Source organism: Atractosteus spatula, chromosome 5 (genome assembly GCF_055471065.1).
Source record: "Atractosteus spatula isolate fAtrSpa1 chromosome 5, fAtrSpa1.hap1, whole genome shotgun sequence".
Taxonomy (NCBI): domain Eukaryota; kingdom Metazoa; phylum Chordata; class Actinopteri; order Semionotiformes; family Lepisosteidae; genus Atractosteus; species Atractosteus spatula.
The window spans coordinates 18,718,071-18,735,884 of NC_142710.1; the positions used below are offsets into that span (position 1 = coordinate 18,718,071).

Here is a 17,814-nt window from a genome sequence, read left to right on the forward strand (position 1 = left end):
CTAAATATATACAAATGTAAATAAAATATATACAGTACATATTTTTAGAATCTTGTATTATATCAAATACCTGAAAAGAAAACTGATATTAAGTCTTATTTTTTAAAAAATGAACAAAAGGATACTAGCTGAGGGGAGAATAATGCACGAAGAATGGTCTGTAACAATGGCATCTTTATTAAATGAAATACTAAATTATAAATTACCAAGTCATGATCAACTCTGAAAAAAGCCATTTGACAGGGCTTGTTGAGAAGGTTGGCAAAGGCAATAAATGCATCAGCTTCTTCCAGGTTAAGGATTAGCACAGCAGCAATGAAGGACATCCCTTGTACCTGAAATGAATGAGCAAGAGAAGTTTCTTTCAACACATTATTAAAACAGACAACGGACATTTAGTGTAAGCTGGCCCGTGACCTGAATCTAATTGCTTTGATAAAATATTTTGTCTCGTTTGTACAAAATGTTTTTCTCTGCATTAAAAGCATCATTGACAGACTGATAGTTTGCACACAACTCCCAGTAAAGATCAAAAGCATCAGAACGCTGCACACAAAGCTTAGTAAAATACATGCAAATGTTGAACCTACAAAGAGCACTCTACTTATGTCTGATGTTCTACGTACTCTGCTGTAGTTTTTTGTATTTTTCTTTTTATTGAATTTTTCTTTACACTGTCACGTACAGTATATGTATATTTTTGTCACAATATACTTACATATCCAACATCAGGCCTGTAACAGGTATAGGCCCCTAGTACACTATGCAAAAGATCATGGTATGGACCACCCTATAACAAAGAATGAGTTAACATTAGTTTTAATTAGCAACTAATGGAGGAACAACAAGAATAAAACTACAGACATGCACGTTTACTTACCTTCTGAAATATGAAAAGAGAGGGAAAGGTTCGGGATATATCCAACTTTATCAACTCCAGACTTGATTCTCTGTCCGCAAGCGACGCTCCTGAATCTAAAATTGAATAATATACAAAAAGCTCCCTCTCAGCTGCTTTCATTTTAGGCTTTTCGAAAGAACTTTGCTTTTGATGCAAGCTGGACTATTCCTGGAGTCTACAGACACAAAGCTAGGTACCAACACAAGGCCCATCTCTGAACAAACCCTGTCAATGCAAGCTTTCGAGTTCCAAGACTCCAGCACCATGATCTCTTTCCAAGTCAAATGATTGTTAGATTCTTCTGTGCACGCTGTTGTTTTTACAATTAGGTGCAATGGCTTTTCTTTAAATTGTGCCTACTCAAATATTATCCAGCTCAGAAGCAGCCATCCAGTCTATCTTTGTTTCACGACGTGTATGAAACACCATGGCACATATTTTGAGGGATTCTAACTGGCAAAAACAATCCGTCTCAGATGAACTGCAGATGTTTAAAAAAAGGAAGGAATGAGTAATTACTGGCAAGAACACTATTTGACTTTCTTTTTTTAAAATACATGGTTTTCAAATACATGGTTTATGCTGATGCATGAAACAGATTAAAATGCGAGACTGCAAGCAGAAGACTGGATAGAAGATGCCCAGTTTAAATATTGACCAGGATAAACTGTCTAAACAAACTTTCCAATGAGTTAAATATAACTAGTGCAGTATCAAGTCGGAGACAGAAAACCACCAAAGCAACAACGCTGACAAACTTTATCTGAGAAGACATTCTTTTCTTAGGTTACCTAACGACAAATTGTAATGCTGGGCTCTGTAAAATCTGTAAAACTAGCATCTCCAGCAATTACTTCACCTTTTCTGGCTATTGACAGTTTCATCAAACCTAATTCATGTCCTATTTTAGAGTAAAAAACTGACCCCTTACCCTCTGCTTCATTTTCTGATCCTGTTTCACTGAAACTCTTCCATCGTTCCTTAGCTCTGGACAGAAAAATTTCGTACAGCTCTGAGGGAAGCACACAAAAAATAACAAAAATAAGGTGTGAGTATATAAAACCCATTATCATACTAGATTTTGTAAACAATTTTCACCAGTATTAGATCTGAGTATGTACAGCAGTGAACCAGTATCAAGGTTTTATTTGTGATATATCAGGAAATAGTTCTACTTTCTTCTCTCAAAAAATGCATCAGCACTTTTTTTTTTTGCAAACTCCACTGATTTGAAAACGACAATTGTTGAATCAACTTATATGAATGTTACAGCCCTTGTACCAGCTTGTGGGCAAGGAGAACAGTGCTTGTTCCCAACGCTCTCTGTTGTGCTCTGCAACCCTGGCAGTGGTTTACAGGAGAGCTCTCCCTCAGTGCACCTCTCTCTGACACACTGCAAGCCTCAGGGCCCTCACCGCCCCAGCTAGCTCCACACCACGGCTTAAGCAATCCCCGTGACACAGCCCAAGCTCATAGGCGGAGGAAACTTTGTTCTCAACCTGCACTCAACCATGCAGAAAATGCATTGCTTTCTAAGATTATTTAAGATTACTTGTAATGATCGCCTGTTTTCGTACAGCGCTTTTCATCGCTTCACACATGGGAGGGGAGCCATTTCATTCACCAATGAAACCAAAGTGTAACACCCAAAAAAGGAGACGCAAGAATTTCCTGCGCCTGAATTAAGGGAGAAATTTAGGAAGGCCAGACTGAGTAAGCTCAGAATGTAATTTAACCACAAGACCAGGGTAATACCCCTACACTTCTAATCTGTGCCATGGGATATTCTCCCACTCTTTGTCATGTAGGTCTCCCATCCCAGTACTGACCAGGCCCAGTCTTACTGATCTGATCACATCGGACTACAATGAGCTAATACTGCTTTGTTACCGAGATCATAATTTACCAAACACCACTACACAAGAATATGTGTCATTTTATCACAAAGGTATAAAGCATATTATTTAAATATTTGTAATAGTACTAAATTGCTGTGATTAGCAAACACAAGGATCTATTTTTTCTTTCTCTTCTGAACACATTGTGCTAAAAGCTTTGATGCAAATTAAAAAGAATGCTGTGTTCTTTAACTAAATAAATGGGAAATGAAGGCCAGATAGTCAAGTAGCTCTGACACTGATACCTCTCAAACAGATTAAGTTATGCACCACTGCAAAGGCCTATCAGTTTAATGAAATGTTTCTAGGTACTAAATTTGGCTACCCACAATTGCACATCTCTTTTGGAAATATTTTAAAAACAGCACTTCACCACAAAAAGGCTTTGTGTTAGTATGAAGAAAAAATTGAATTCCTACTGGTAGATTATATTTCCTTTCTGGTTTCAAATTTGTATATTGATTTTTCTCTCAAAAACCAATACCCCATTAAAAAATCCTTACCGTGTGTAATATTTAGTTCATTTCCAATGGCCAGACTCCAGACTTTGCCACGGACACTAGGGGGCAGTCCTTGCCACCAGAGCTCTCTGACTTTTCTTGTATTGCGCCTGCCAATGAACACACAGGGCTGTTAAAGAAAACTGTACAAAGGGCTGCAGCTTCATCCACAGACCCGTGACCAGATACACACTCACATGGTTTCCCAGTTTGGGAGGATCTCAGTGTTCCAAATCACCATAGCGTTCGCAATGATTTCCTCCTGCTTATATCTCTCTTTCATTATTTTCTTCTTCTTCTGTGCCTCTTTCATCTCTGGCAGAAACAAAAAAAAAAATACCGACAGGCTACAGACCAACTAAAAAGTTCTCAAAGACCACAGAACGAACAAAAACAACGACATACCTCTCTTCTTGGCCTCAGCCACCATCTCGTCGTACTCCTGTCGATGGCGCTGTGCTTCTACAGCTGACTTTGCAGGCAGGTTTCTGTAAGAAAGACAGCTATTCTTCACGAGGGGTCGGTCAATCTGAATTAACGATGAAGGACACAAAATGCAGCAGCCACCAATAGCTCTAAAATTTCTATCCTGTTTCAGCAGAGCAGCTATCAGGTATATACAGTACATTTCTACTCTGGTGCCATTAAGCCGCCTTCCAAAAAATTGGTTTGAACAGCTTCATAAACAAAAGAAAGTCAAATAAAGAAGCACGGCGACATACGGTCAGGTGATTTTAATGCGTCTCTGGTGAAACATATAGACTACAGGAACAGAAATAGGATTCTATTTCAGACTAATAAATTCTTTATGAACTCTGAAGCCTGCCAACAAATGAAACAGATGACCCACTGTTTTGAAGTGGACTGTAAAAAATAAAACTACCCTGCTTTTGTCATATATTTTTTAGCAGCACTCTTTTTCGATGGCTGTTCCTCTGTCATCACCAACAGTTACAGTTTCTGTTAATCTGAGTCAGCCGAATCAGTCGCCAAGAGGTACTGTTGAATACCGTGTACCTTTGTTCTAGGAGAAATCCTAGATTCCCTGTTTATATTCAGCGATAGGTGACAGTGAGAATATACAATTTCAGGCCAACTCACGCAGGGCGGTCTTCCAGAATAAGTGCTGTAGTTGAAAGTGGTTCAAACTCCAGGTTTTTGCGCCTTCCTGGCTGAGGAGGGGGATTGGATGCCTTTCCGGTCCGCGCTTCATATTCCTGAATAAACGGCAAAAACTTAGCAAAGTTTACGCACAAAAAAACACACATGACCTGCAACACATTTACCCCCTGTATTTGCTGCCTACATTTTTGCAAAAGCATTTCACCGCTTGGATGTTGACATTTACAAGTCAAATGTATGAAGTTGCAAGGTTTCAGCTCACACCAGATAAAGCACAGTGACAGGAAGGTCATTTCTTAAGATGAATTACAGATAAATAATACTTTGAACATTTCAATCAAGTTTTCTTTTACAGCAGATGTCCACTGGGAAAACTTGGGAAAGCTTAAAGGAAACTTGGAAGACAAAAAGACATTGCTTAGCTGACACTCTATTTTAATTTTAAGATTACAGGCTATTTATCCTTTATTTTATTTCATAGTGTATTCTAATTGTTTTTAAAGTTGACAAAGGAGAGACCACAGTATAAGATTGTTTTACATCTTTTCAAAAGAGTAGAATGTATAAATAAAAATATTTTTTGGAAAAATCAGATTGGAACTGCAAAATAAATTATGCCACAATGACCAATAATAATAAAATTCATAATAAACTCGTCACATCATTCTTAGATTTAAACAGACATTCTTTTAGCGTTCTTGTGCAACAGTCTGCACAGACTGAAACTTCTTTGAAATCTACAGAGAACATGTTGAACTGGCATTCCTGTTGCTAACTGCACAGTGTCCTCCAGAATAACATCAGAGTTTACCAGGGGGTGGCGAGAAGAGACACAGGCAAGGCTAAATTCTGTTACTGTGGCCAGCCATCCCTGCACAATTCTGTCTTATCTGCAATGTTATTCTGCAGTTGTGTTAATATTCATTAAATTGTTGGTACAAACTTGGGTCTTCTGAAGTGAAATTGAGTCAGTTCCATTTGAAAGATTTCACCTAAAAAACTATTTTATTTCTAAGTTTTCACACTGTGCTTCATATCAGGTACATATTGTAAACTTCAATTACAAGACATATATCCAGCCTTGGAACATTCCCAAAGAAATGCTAGAGTCAAAACTGGCAATGACGACAGAGCTAGATCTGTATCAATACAAGTTAGCCTACATCTCACTTCCTCTAGAGAGACATTTTATTAGTTCCTAAAATTCCTGTCATTGCTTTAGAATTGCACACAAAAGTTACAATGCTGCCAAAAGGGAACAAGAGCTTTCAGCAAAGATGACATACTAATTTACTACCACAGAACCCTCAAGATTTAAACAGGCTGTTCATTGCATCAGTACAGCATTTCTATTCAAACGGCAGGGAGCTCTGCTACTGCAAACATGTAGCTCTGTATTTAAACAATACAGTATTGGTTTTATTTGTGCCTGTTACTGCTCTGAATACATGGAAACCATTTATCACTCAGTTCACTATTCAAATAGAATAGCAGCCTTTCACAAGGCAAAATACTAAGCATTTTGCAGTTACCACTCAATAGTAGCACTGTGTGGATGAAACACACGATAGGATATTACCCAATGCAGTTTATTGTACACCCTAAAGTATTAGATTGTGCAATCTGCAAGGGAAGAACTAAAGAAACATTTGATAAATTCCCATTTGTATAAAGGAATGCAGTTTTAGTCTAGGTCACAGACTTTGCCCACATGAATAGAGGGATTCAATTTGCAGCCACCTAAACTGAGCCTGCTTTCAAGACAGCGGATCAATTTATTGTGCATTACATTCTGGACACATCTTACTGTTAAAGAGCTTTGTGGTATGTGAAATATGAGGAAAACCAAGTAAATGTATTTTTGTTTTAAGAATAAAACTTTTTTGGGGTATTGAAAAGGTAATCATAAAATAAGTGATTACAAGTAACAGCTTCAAATTCGACTCCCAGTAAGATCAGATTTAAATGTTTCAAGCTAAAACAAGCTATGCCTCTGGGTATCTGGTTTGAGAGATTCTCCTTCAGCAACAGATGTAATAATTGAGAGCACCTGAAACTACAACATTTCTACTTGTGGTCTTCTGCTGCTGTTAATCACTGAAATCAGATTTACGGAAAGTAAACCATTTGTCATAAAAGCAATTTTACCAATTTCCTCAAGCAGTAATTAGAACACTACTGTGCATTTCAGAAATCTTTTAGGACACTCTTATTAATATACTGTATCCTATTTACACACAAGGCCAAATCACTGTCCAAACAACATTGTACATCATGTCATCCATTTTCCTAAATGTAGTATTTATTTTAATATCACTATTTATATCTATATTTTATTCTTTTGTCACTTGAATGAATCCAAGTACAAAAATATGTTGTTTTCTAAAACACAGAAAACACCATCTTTAACGATTTGTAATTAAGGTTCTAACGATGGAAATATTGAATTTTTTAAAACAAATTTGTTTGACTTTGCAGTAATGTTATTAGTTAAATCTAAGTACTTTAGTCCATTCTAGGCAAAAAGATCTAATGCAAGGATTTACGGTCCCTGGTGGCTTCCTACATAAATGTTAAAACTTAGTGTACAGAAAAATAAGAGGCAGATAAGTCAACAGGTCTCAATTGTAGGGAAGACTGAAGTAACACCTATCCGTGACACAATTCTGCACGCTTTTATCAGTCCAGGTCTGGAAAGGATGAAAGACATGGTATTTGCAGTTGCTACTGAATCAGTTAAGAAATTAGTGAGCAAGACCAATATCTTGTTTAAAAGTGCCACTGCTTAAAGAGCACGTATAAGTGTTCTTAGATGCCCTAGCCTATATTTGCATTTATTGCATGCCTGGGACTATTTCATTTTCCTGACCTTCCAACACTGCATGTGCTCCAGCCAGGAGGATTAAATACTGAGTGCAGGATTCTAGCATGGATAAAATTTCCTCTGCATCTTTTGTCACTCTCTGCACTTTCTACAGCACAGAAATGTCATGTACAGAAAGGCAATTTTAGCAGCCATTTTCTGTACATGTTAAATTTAAAACACCTGTCTTTCTTTGCAACACTTTCTTAGTATTTTCTGTGTCAGGCCTACCAATTAAAAACGCTTACCTTGATAATGTACACAGTCGTGTACAACAGTGATGATAGGCCATATTTTGGCCAATGAGGGAAAAAAAAAACAAGAACAAGCACAGACAGAATGGGGCAAAGAATGAGACCTTGTGCAGAATGTGGTCAGAGAATTGAGGGTAATATAAGTTCAATATATGCAATGAAAAGAGCAAGCCTTGCTGAGTTTCTTTTATTAGGTGGCAGTTTTTCCTTTGAACAATGTTTTACTTTTCATGTTAGTGCCACGACATTTTCTCATGCTAGTATGAAAATGCGAAGTGCAGACAATCAGTAGGTGGGCTATGAAAATGATCGCTTAGCGGTTCCATGCATACAGCAGGTTGAAAGATGACTGTAAAAAAAGACAATAAAATTCCATACCCCTGTGCTTAACAGATTTGGTGTAGATACAGATGTTAGATTGCCTGGGTTACTGTCCTGATGGAAAAAAACACAGTTTGTACTCAGTCAGTAAAGCATTGAGAAAAGAACAAAAAAACAAAAAGAAAAAGAACTCTAAGTTTAACTTCCCTTTGAACGAAAAACAAAAACATCGACAAACAATACTGCAGACATGCCCTCAAACCATGACATTATTTTGAAGGTGATTATTTTGATAGGGACCAAGAAAAATTGGTATAAACCATCCTAGGAGGTACGAGCTACATTGGGCGAGCAGACCATTTTCTTAACTCCTATAATTTTACCTTCACAGGGCCAAAAGGCCAGTCCAATACTTCACTTTAATAATCATCTACAGTGCTATCTTTAAACGCGCGCTACTAAGTAAACCTGCCAGAACTATGTACAGTAACTGTGTTACATCTACAAATAAGGAAAAAAAGAAAAGAGAATTATAATCATGCTACACTGTAATATGAGATCCTGTTGTAGCCTGGGAAGAAATGGCAACAAGTATAAAAAGCTGGGTGGGTATTTATTGATAAGAACTACATCCATGACACAGCAGTAACTATGGCATAAACCGGTTTTCAATTAAAACTGTACTTGAGAACAGGATCCTACTGACCAATTAAAGTCCTTCTTAAACCTGTTGCACAGCAACTGGCAAGCATGGGGAAGGGTGTCACCTGGAGAGGAAATCAGGTGGCTCACTGCATTTCAGCAGCAGGAACTGGTTTGAGCCCACCTCATGCAGCGCACGCTGCTGATAACTGTTTGCTCAGGAAGCCTCACACGGGCTCCGCGTCTCGCTTTTTAAGTATTCTGCTTTTTAAGCTGTAAAGGTACACGTGGACAAAAAACATCTGTTGATAGTATCTGTTCAGTACACATGGAGTAATACTTGATGCTGCAGACTGTTCAAAAGAAGGGCAGGAAATAAGAATAAAACGATCCCTGTGGAGGAAGGAAGCCCTGCGGGTGGGATATGGGCTGGCCAGCGTGCAGCAGCCACGGTCACTTCCTGCTGGGGCGAAAGCACAGCCAGCAGCTGCAGCTGGAGATTAGCCTGCCAACAGGCTTTCAAACCTGCTGACCCTGGGCCTTTTATTCCACACAGCGAGGAAGGGCTGCCAGAAATGTGTGGCTGTCACTGCAGCTGAAGAAGCAACAAATGGAAACTTCTTCAGCTGCAGCGTGTGGAAGCCCAGACCTAGAAACGATCCAATCGGAATCTGGTCAATAAGGGCCTGTTAGGTGATGGAAGTGTCTTCAGGTGGGTTTTATCTTTATCCCAGAAGCTCCTAACATTCACCTTGAAAACTCTTAATGGCTGGAATGGAATCCAACTTAAAGTTACATGTGGGGAGCAAAAATCTAAGCTTTAGCTTGTGGTTCAATTATTTAGAAGCATTCAGCTGTTCCTGGATGTTTTCTGACCTATATATTGCACATACCACATGGCTGTGGAAAAAGGTTTTTAGGAATGGTATTAGTAACTAACGGCTGCCATTTTCAAAAATGTCAAAATACTGTAAAATGTTTTGGTGAAACACATTAATTACAATATAGGTTCTTTGAGATCATTCAATTCTTAGGTATCTAAGATCAGGAAAAGCATTTTTAAATGATTAATTTTAATATGCGACAGTTATTGGACAGTTTGAATATTGTTTTTTTTTTTAATCTAGTCTTTTACTGCAAAAAATGCAAATAAAAACTTGACACAAACATCAAACAACAGCTCTATCACACCCATACAATTATAATTTTTTAAAAATATTATTTTAATTGCTGTTGTTTTTTTTTACCAATATTTTCTCTACAAGTCGCAGAAAAGGATTTATTTTGCAAAGACTGAAGCACATACTGCCTAGTACTTCAGCTCTGTGCTGACTAAGAATGTAACACCAGTCAGACTGTTTACAATTTCTAGACAGTTTATAAAAATGTTCAGAATAAAACTAACCATGAACTTTTAATCAAACAGAGAAAACAAACTGAAGCAGTAGCCAGAAAATGGGGGTTAACTAAAGTTAAAGGAGATAACAAGCAGTCTTAAAATTGTCTTCACGGCAAATGTAAACTGTATGAGAAGTATACAAACCAACCTGCTGGATAGTTTTGGAATCCTTCTGAGCGTTCTCTCTTAGTGGAACTTTTCCAAACAACTTCCATCCAGGAACACTCTGGGATGGAGTTTTAGGCTCTTTACCTTTCCTGGAGAACAAGCTCCTAAGAAACAGAAGAGTAAATGAGATGAGTAATTGCGAGGGAGAGTGTGGGAATAGGCAGTGGAAAACAGAATCCAAGGGTGGATTTTAGCTAATGGCATTTTTATTTGAGGGGAAGGCTCTAACCAAGGCAAAAATTCAATTTACTGCCCACCACGTTTAACCTCAGAGTTCACAGGCTGACGCTGTCATTATTAGAAGGGATAAAAATGTAAAGGATCTCAAAAACATTTCCATGAGATAAACCACTACTCCATAAAACCGTAGGAAGACAGACAAACATGTTTTACTGAACAGTGACTTACAAAGCTCTCTAATTAAATGCATGTCCACTGCTTAACTTTGGAATGCCAACAGGAAACTAATGTTACATTGTCTGCATTAAGTAAGCTTACACACATTTATTAAGGAAACGTGCAAAGAGAAAAATAGTTGTGTTCAAAGGTATTTTAAACAAGCTGAACCTGTGTTACACTAATTTCTCTCTAGCCTGTGACAGATCTTCACCAATGCAGATGACAGGTTAAGAATAGCAGTTTTAGATCCTAACACGCAAATAGAAATCCTATCCCTCCAGGAATCCGGCTGAGAAAACAAAATGGACACGTTTTAAGAAGAAAGCAGGAATGATTCAACCATCTTGTAACAGTACTTGTTAACCACTTTTCTTTCTGAATGTTATCAAAAGCAGGGCTCTAATACCATGGGGGTGTATTTACTTCAACACTAGAATGTCCAGTTTCCATTATATTACTCCAGATATAGTTAATGTAGTGCAAATTATAAGGCTCTGACTTAATAGTGTTCAACAAGCAGAATCTCCTTATCTTTCCTCAGTCTAGAGTAGGCACCTCTCCAGCAGAACAGTGCTGTCAAAGAGTTATTCATTACCATCACCTCTGCAGCCTACACAGGGCTCCGACACGTCTAATAGGGAAAGCACAGCAGAGAGCAGCATGAAAACCAAAGCTAGTGGCCACAAACAGCAGCAGCACTGAGGGGTAGAAGAACTGTACTTACCATGCCAGCTTCAGGGAGCATGTGAAATCAAGTAAGTAAATAACCCAAAACTATTAATATTAAATTATTCAGTATGCTGCAGTGGTACCATGACTGGAGTTGAACTGCTGTCACACAACAGGTTCTGTGGTTAGGAAGGAACTGTGGAAACACTTTCTTGAGCAGAAATTGAAATATAGAAACACTGTCTAGGGCAATTTTCCACAGCTCTTCCGGACTAGGGCGACAAGAACAAAACTATCCTTTGAAAATTAAAGTACAATAAATTACCACATTTTTATTCTGTAACTGACACTTTAAAACTACATTTAGAATATAAATTAAAAAAACAGTTGTGGATTTCACAGTCTTTGGAAAATCTCTGCCACCTGTTAAAAGCAACACATCCTCACTATGTGTCATATCGCAGCATTTTAGATTAACAGGTGCCTGTTATTCTATTCTATAACCCATCTTCATCATAACTGCTCCAAATAGTCAGCGCGTATACTCAAGAAAAGAACAGGTCCTGAAAGGATATACTGTCTGTTTCTAAATCTCAAAATCCTAACACAAGATTGTACTATTGTTAGGTGCCATCATCCATACGTTTATTTAAACCCAATGGAGATATGATTACAATGTAGGCCTATTAATTATCATTTATTAGAATTGACAAAATACCGCTATACTTGTAATGCTAAAGTATATCCTCTTAAATGTACTGTATTTTCAAGAGACTTTAAAAAGCAAATGTACATTAATGTTGATATAAATGTTCTTAATATTTTATTATTTACAGTACCTACAGCACTGTTTTGACTGATGAAAGAAAAAACATTTCCAGATTCAAGGTCCCCAAACATGCAACGAGCCCTGTGATACTTTGTGGTTCATACTGTATATTACTGTAGGCTACGTATTTAACATTTACAAAACCACAGAAATAAAAGGCATCTGATATCGTATCTTCAAAGCTTCAACGAATATGCAAGTTACAAAAACAAAAAAAGACACATAATTGATTAACCTTGAAACAAAAACCACATGGTTCAGTGCCATTATTAAACATCTGACAGGAATTTTCTGTATCCTTCAGCTCTTTCCATTACAGCATTTAATAACTGTGTTTGGTTAACTATTTTCTCACTGTAGTTACCAGATGAAATTCATGAAGCCTGCAGTGAATGCCTGACTAAAAAGAGCTAAAAATAATACACAAGTTATCCAAACAAGTGAACATGTCGTTCTTCAGTCAAAAACCTTCAGATAAAATTGTTGCCCATGACTAAAACATAACCAAGGACAGATTTCAAAGGTTCTAGCTTCCCTGCATAATTTGTTCTGCTTCACCTGCCTCCAACTAAAACCCAAGCACAATTCCCAAACGTTTAAAACAGAACGTTCTCTTTTTAACTTTTATTGTCTGCTGTTAGATTTGCACCTTTAGACATTTGAGCAAATGCTGTTCTGAAGAAAATACGCTTTGAAATTCAGCGTTTACATCTGCGCCCTTTAAATCAATTTGGCTATGCTGCAGAACAACAAGAGCTGCACTTCACACAGTCCAGAGTTTAGTTTTACAGATTACAGCTTTACCCAAAGCAATGACATAGAATGGAAAATAAGATTTAATAAAAGTTAATAACTGTAATTAATAGTGTCTTTAACAGACCGAAAAGACATATTTGTCACAGATGAACATCGATTTGCACGTGGATGTACCATATAACATTCTGCACAGAACCGATGGTAAGTAATGTCTTTTCTAAAGAATGAACAGCCAGAGATGGCAGTTGATTAACCACACAGCCTTGGGTCATAAACTGCTCTAAACAAGCCAGAAGATCAGCCTGAGAACAACAAATGTTAGTACAGCACAAGACATTAGGCATATGACACCGGGGATGACTTAAAACACGCTAAGAAAGAACCTTTTCTCACAGACTCGTACAGGATTTAAACAGTTTTCCAAACAAGCCTCTGGCACGAATCATATTATTCATATGTTCGGGAGGAGAAATAATTCCCATCCAAAAATCTGACCATTAAGTTGTAGATTAAAATCTAATTATTAATATCAAGTCAGGCAATCCACTGACAAATTTGTCATTTAAAAACAATCCTACCTCTAGTTCTTGAAATGTTATCATTTGCATTAAATAATACTGGAATGGAATAATACCTATTTTTCCATTTCATTTTTATTGTCATTTTCAACAGTAATACTGCTATTTTACATTAACTACAGTGCAATGTATATGTGCACACCCAAGAAATGTATAAACCATACAGCATGCCAGACTGAATTTTAGAAGTTCAAAAAGAATCGGGTCATGAACACTGCCATAAAAAAATCATTGTTAAACCTGATCATCATTCGCTCTTTTAACTTTGCATCATTTAGATTGTACCATTCAAGCTTGAAAGCTGTGCCGACAAACATTTTTGTGGAAACGTGGAAAGCTGATGAAGCTAGGAGCCTGGAATCCAGGAGGGCTACATGGGAGACTCGCCTTTCCTTTCCAATAAGCCAGAGGATCAGAATTTCCTGACAGAGGGTTTGCTCAGGTAGCTTAACGTTTCTGCAGTCGAGATGTTTCAGCAAAGCGATAGATCATGTCTAAAAACAGTCTGCTGTGCGTCTTACGTGGAGGGTACATAGCTATGTCAGGCCAGTATTTTGCAAAGTTCCCAAGTGATTTTAAATTTGTTATGGTGTGAACTCATGAAACATGGATAGGCCATCCTATTTTCATCTTAAATTTGAAGTTTTTATAGCATCCCTCTCATATCACTGTTGCTTTTGGATTTGACTCCAGGGAACTTCCAGCTGTCTAGCTACACGTAAAGCGTGATCAGAACAGGGGCCAGTTTGTCATCACACTCACTGCATCAATCCCCACAGCCATGATATGGATATTGATGTTCAGCTCAGCAGTCCTTACACTCATTGCATTAAACACACAATAAAAACTGAGCCAAACTACTCTTCAAACATAATGGCTGAAGAATGGGTTACAGAACAGAAAACAATTAGGCAAGTTATGAGCAAACACTGGTATTGTTCGGTACCAGTGAAAAGCTCTGAGAGTTTGCTCAACTTCAGTTCATTATCAACACCACCAATGAATTGGAACCAAGCCCTGAACAATTTGTGTGCTTGTTTTTCTAACTGGAAAACACTTTGAGAAGCCACTTTTAAAGGTGCTGTATAAAATGATTATTATTAATAATAAAATATCATTATTATTATTATCATATCCTTTAACCCCATTAAACAACAATACCTTAATACTATGATTATCTTTAATTTCTTACAATACTTATAGACTGAAGTACTATACATCACTTTAGCAAATTTTCTGGAATGTCTACATTAGAATGAAAACTTAAAATCTACAAACGATGCTATCCTGGGTAGTAAAATATATGGCTACTGTATGTTTGTGGTAGCAGAATTTTGGCATCAGCACACATACTTATTTCTGCACCACAGCATGCATTAATAGTGGTGTAGTTTGTTTTTCCTGTGTGCAACCCCACACAATTTTTTAAGAGCATTTAAAGATTAAACCATTACAAATTTTCCTGTGAATAATATGAACAGAAGCAAAATATTTTAAAGACATTTTTAGCTGAAATCAGGGCTATTGGAAACAATTGCTCCAGCATATGTGTTAAGATTACATGGACAGTAAAATTACATGCAAAACCAAAGGATCTACAATGACTGTGTGACAGGTTCTTACAGTAATACTCTGTACACCAGAGCAAAGAATTCTCATACTATAATGAACAGCTGAAATGCCCTTTGTCTAACAAAGTTTTGCTTCACACACATTATGAATACTGTGAAACAAACACACATACTGTAGCTTATTACTTCAACAATAATGCAAGTACATTTATGATTGTGTTTCCCCACAATACAATTATAAAACACAAGCACAAAAAGTCATAAAAAACATTTAGGAATGAAAGAAAAACCATGTAGTGTTCAAACACACTCACAGAAACAGCCACAATTGTGAGTGAAAGAAAACACAATGTGTCTGGCACATCTGCTTGCAGCTGTTCTTCAGTTTTAAAAGCTGCACTGGAGAATTAGCTCCATTAAGTCAGTGTGCAAATGGGTAATGCGAAGACTCTGAAGCCTGAATAATCTGGGTTATATACTAGATCTTGGTTAAATTATCTCTGTGTTGTAGTATTCAAAAGGACATCCAGTACTGCATAAGTGTTTTACCATTATTAAAATGCCACATTACTGCTCCAACAAAGAGTAAAACTGATATAGCAGAGCTGGTGCTTTTACATTATTTTTTTACCATTAGATCTATGCTGGTCATTGCAGCCGTCTTACTCATCAGAGATAATCCTGTTAACCACGGAATAATTCCGCTACAAAACAGATTTCATCTGTATGGCCTAATTTACAGCAGAATCCTCGTTGCAATACAGATGTGATACTCTGAATACTCACTTTTGTACAAAAAAATCTACCACTGGGGACACTGCCTTCCAAAACGTCGGTGACGGCAACTGCAGATCACATGTACATGCAATGTGATCTTCAATTCTTGCCTCACTTGTATTGATTTTTCTGGATAAAAAATGCTATTTAGATGTTTAGATGTTGATATACAATTAAATTATCATCGTCATTTCTGGCACAGACATTAAAAAACCTTTGTTTGAAGACAAGTTTGTGTAAACGTGCCATCAATTTATTGAATCAATTTATTTCAATTTATTGATTTTTTGTCACCTAAGGCTTGGTTTCACTTCACTGTGCAAAACTGTATGTGAAAGATTAACATAAAATCAAGTATAAATGGTAATATTCTTCCACTATCCTCTCTCTTTCCAGGTTCACCACTTTCTTAACAGCCTTACAAAATTAAAAGAAAAAAGTCAAAGCCAATGAAAAACAAAGTGAGTTAAATATGCTTTTAAGTATAATAAATTATAACATTTGTATAGTACATTCAGGTTTACTTCTTCAAGAGTTCCTTTTTAGAAAAGAAAAAAAGCTCTTTATTGAACCTTTTTTGTATTTAATGCGCTGTAAAAAGATATATAAACAACAAAAAACTGTATATCCATACACACTGGAGAAGATTGGTGTTCAGTTCTTCAGTTCTTGAGAACAACGTTCTGTGTATACACCGATACATAAAATATCTTCCTCACAACTCACACACATTGATCACTATGTATTACTGTACGTGAAACAAACTCATGTTCAACACTTGGAGACCAAGACAACATGTTTTGTATGAAACAGATCTGAAGAACAGAAACTACAAGCAAAGCATTATTAGAACAATGGTCAGACAGAATTTAAAACAAGATCGCTGAGCTATGTCAAAACAGTGTGACTGTCTTGTATAAAGATATAACTTTATCTTGGTCACAACTTAGAACACTAAGTTGCATATTTTCTTATCATAGAAAAAAAGGTATGTTTAGAGCTGTAAAAACGAATGAAACTTTATAAATTGAGATGAATCTGGGATAAGATTTCAATCCATGGTGCTCTCTAATCCTATTATTTCAGTCATCCCAGTCAAAATAGCACAGGGATTTTGTGCATTAATCCTTTACAGAGTGCCAGTTTCTGAGTGATTTAAATAATGATCATAATTAGAGGCCATGTACAACAGAGTCACAGTTAATAACTGACAAACCTCAACTAATCATAGGTGCTGAAATCAAATGACAGGTCTCCCTTCTCAGTAGCTGGTACAGTGTAATTTTTCATAGAAATACAACACATAGCCTATATTATGATAATTTGTAATATACCACATAACTAATGTGTGAAGATACAATTGCTGAAATGGCAATGTTTCACTAACATGTTTCACTAAGTGTATGACAATGTGTAACAAAGGGTGAGGGTAAATAACAAGCGCTGTTAGGAATTCATATTTGCTTCAATTTTCACCTTAACCAGCAAATAGTGACAAAAAGCAGTTTCACCTGCTCTGGTCCCCATGTCAAAAGAGACGACACAGCTGGAAGCTGCAATATTCCCGATTTACTACATGTTCAGAACCAACGTAAGACTGCACATTGTTTTTGCTCAGTGTTTAATACAGCTGAGGAAGATCTGCAGGACACTTATTATACAAGTACAAATGGATTGGTGATAACTCGTCATTAAACACTGCTAGCTTGGAAAAACAAGATGGAACCTATGACAATGCCCTAATATGAGCAGTGTGGGTATTTCTTTTAGTCAAAGCAATGAGACAATGTCCTGCGGTGAACACTAATATTTACAATAAATGTCTAGAAACACTCCCCGACTTTAAACAGAGAGGCAGTGGACCAAACTATCTTAAGGCAGTAAACAAAACTAAAGAACACTTTCCTGAACCATAAAAAAGACTGCTTAACAATTTTTCATTTTTTTTTAAGTGAGCACGACTGAGTAGGACATACTTGCAGCAACACATATTTACTAATATTATTTACTACACCACTCTGACAATTTTAATCACCTAAAACTGCTAAGCAGACGTTAACTGTTCACACTCATTGTTTTCTAGACCACACTGAAAACACCATCTTACTATGTTACAGTAGCTTAAAATATTAAACACCTTAGATACACACATGCATAATAAAACCCA

The 17,814-nt window shown here is 36.9% G+C and overlaps 1 protein-coding gene across 2 annotated transcripts in view; it reads right to left on the reverse strand.

Moving 5' to 3' along the window:
* The window catches only part of tbc1d12b (TBC1 domain family, member 12b), a 30,027-nt gene that overhangs the window by 3,530 nt on the left and 8,683 nt on the right, over nt 1-17,814 (reverse strand). The window contains exons 2-11 of one of the 2 annotated variants that reach the window (XM_088917014.1): nt 10,049-10,172; nt 7,917-7,973; nt 4,401-4,516; nt 3,705-3,787; nt 3,497-3,614; nt 3,303-3,409; nt 1,833-1,913; nt 881-975; nt 719-790; nt 207-335 (exon numbers count right to left, since the gene is read on the reverse strand). In XM_088917014.1, the coding sequence (XP_088773140.1) occupies nt 207-335; nt 719-790; nt 881-975; nt 1,833-1,913; nt 3,303-3,409; nt 3,497-3,614; nt 3,705-3,787; nt 4,401-4,516; nt 7,917-7,973; nt 10,049-10,172 (982 nt within the window). The remainder of the gene's footprint in view (nt 1-206; nt 336-718; nt 791-880; nt 976-1,832; nt 1,914-3,302; nt 3,410-3,496; nt 3,615-3,704; nt 3,788-4,400; nt 4,517-7,916; nt 7,974-10,048; nt 10,173-17,814) is intronic. The other variant, XM_088917015.1, reaches the window with a different exon arrangement.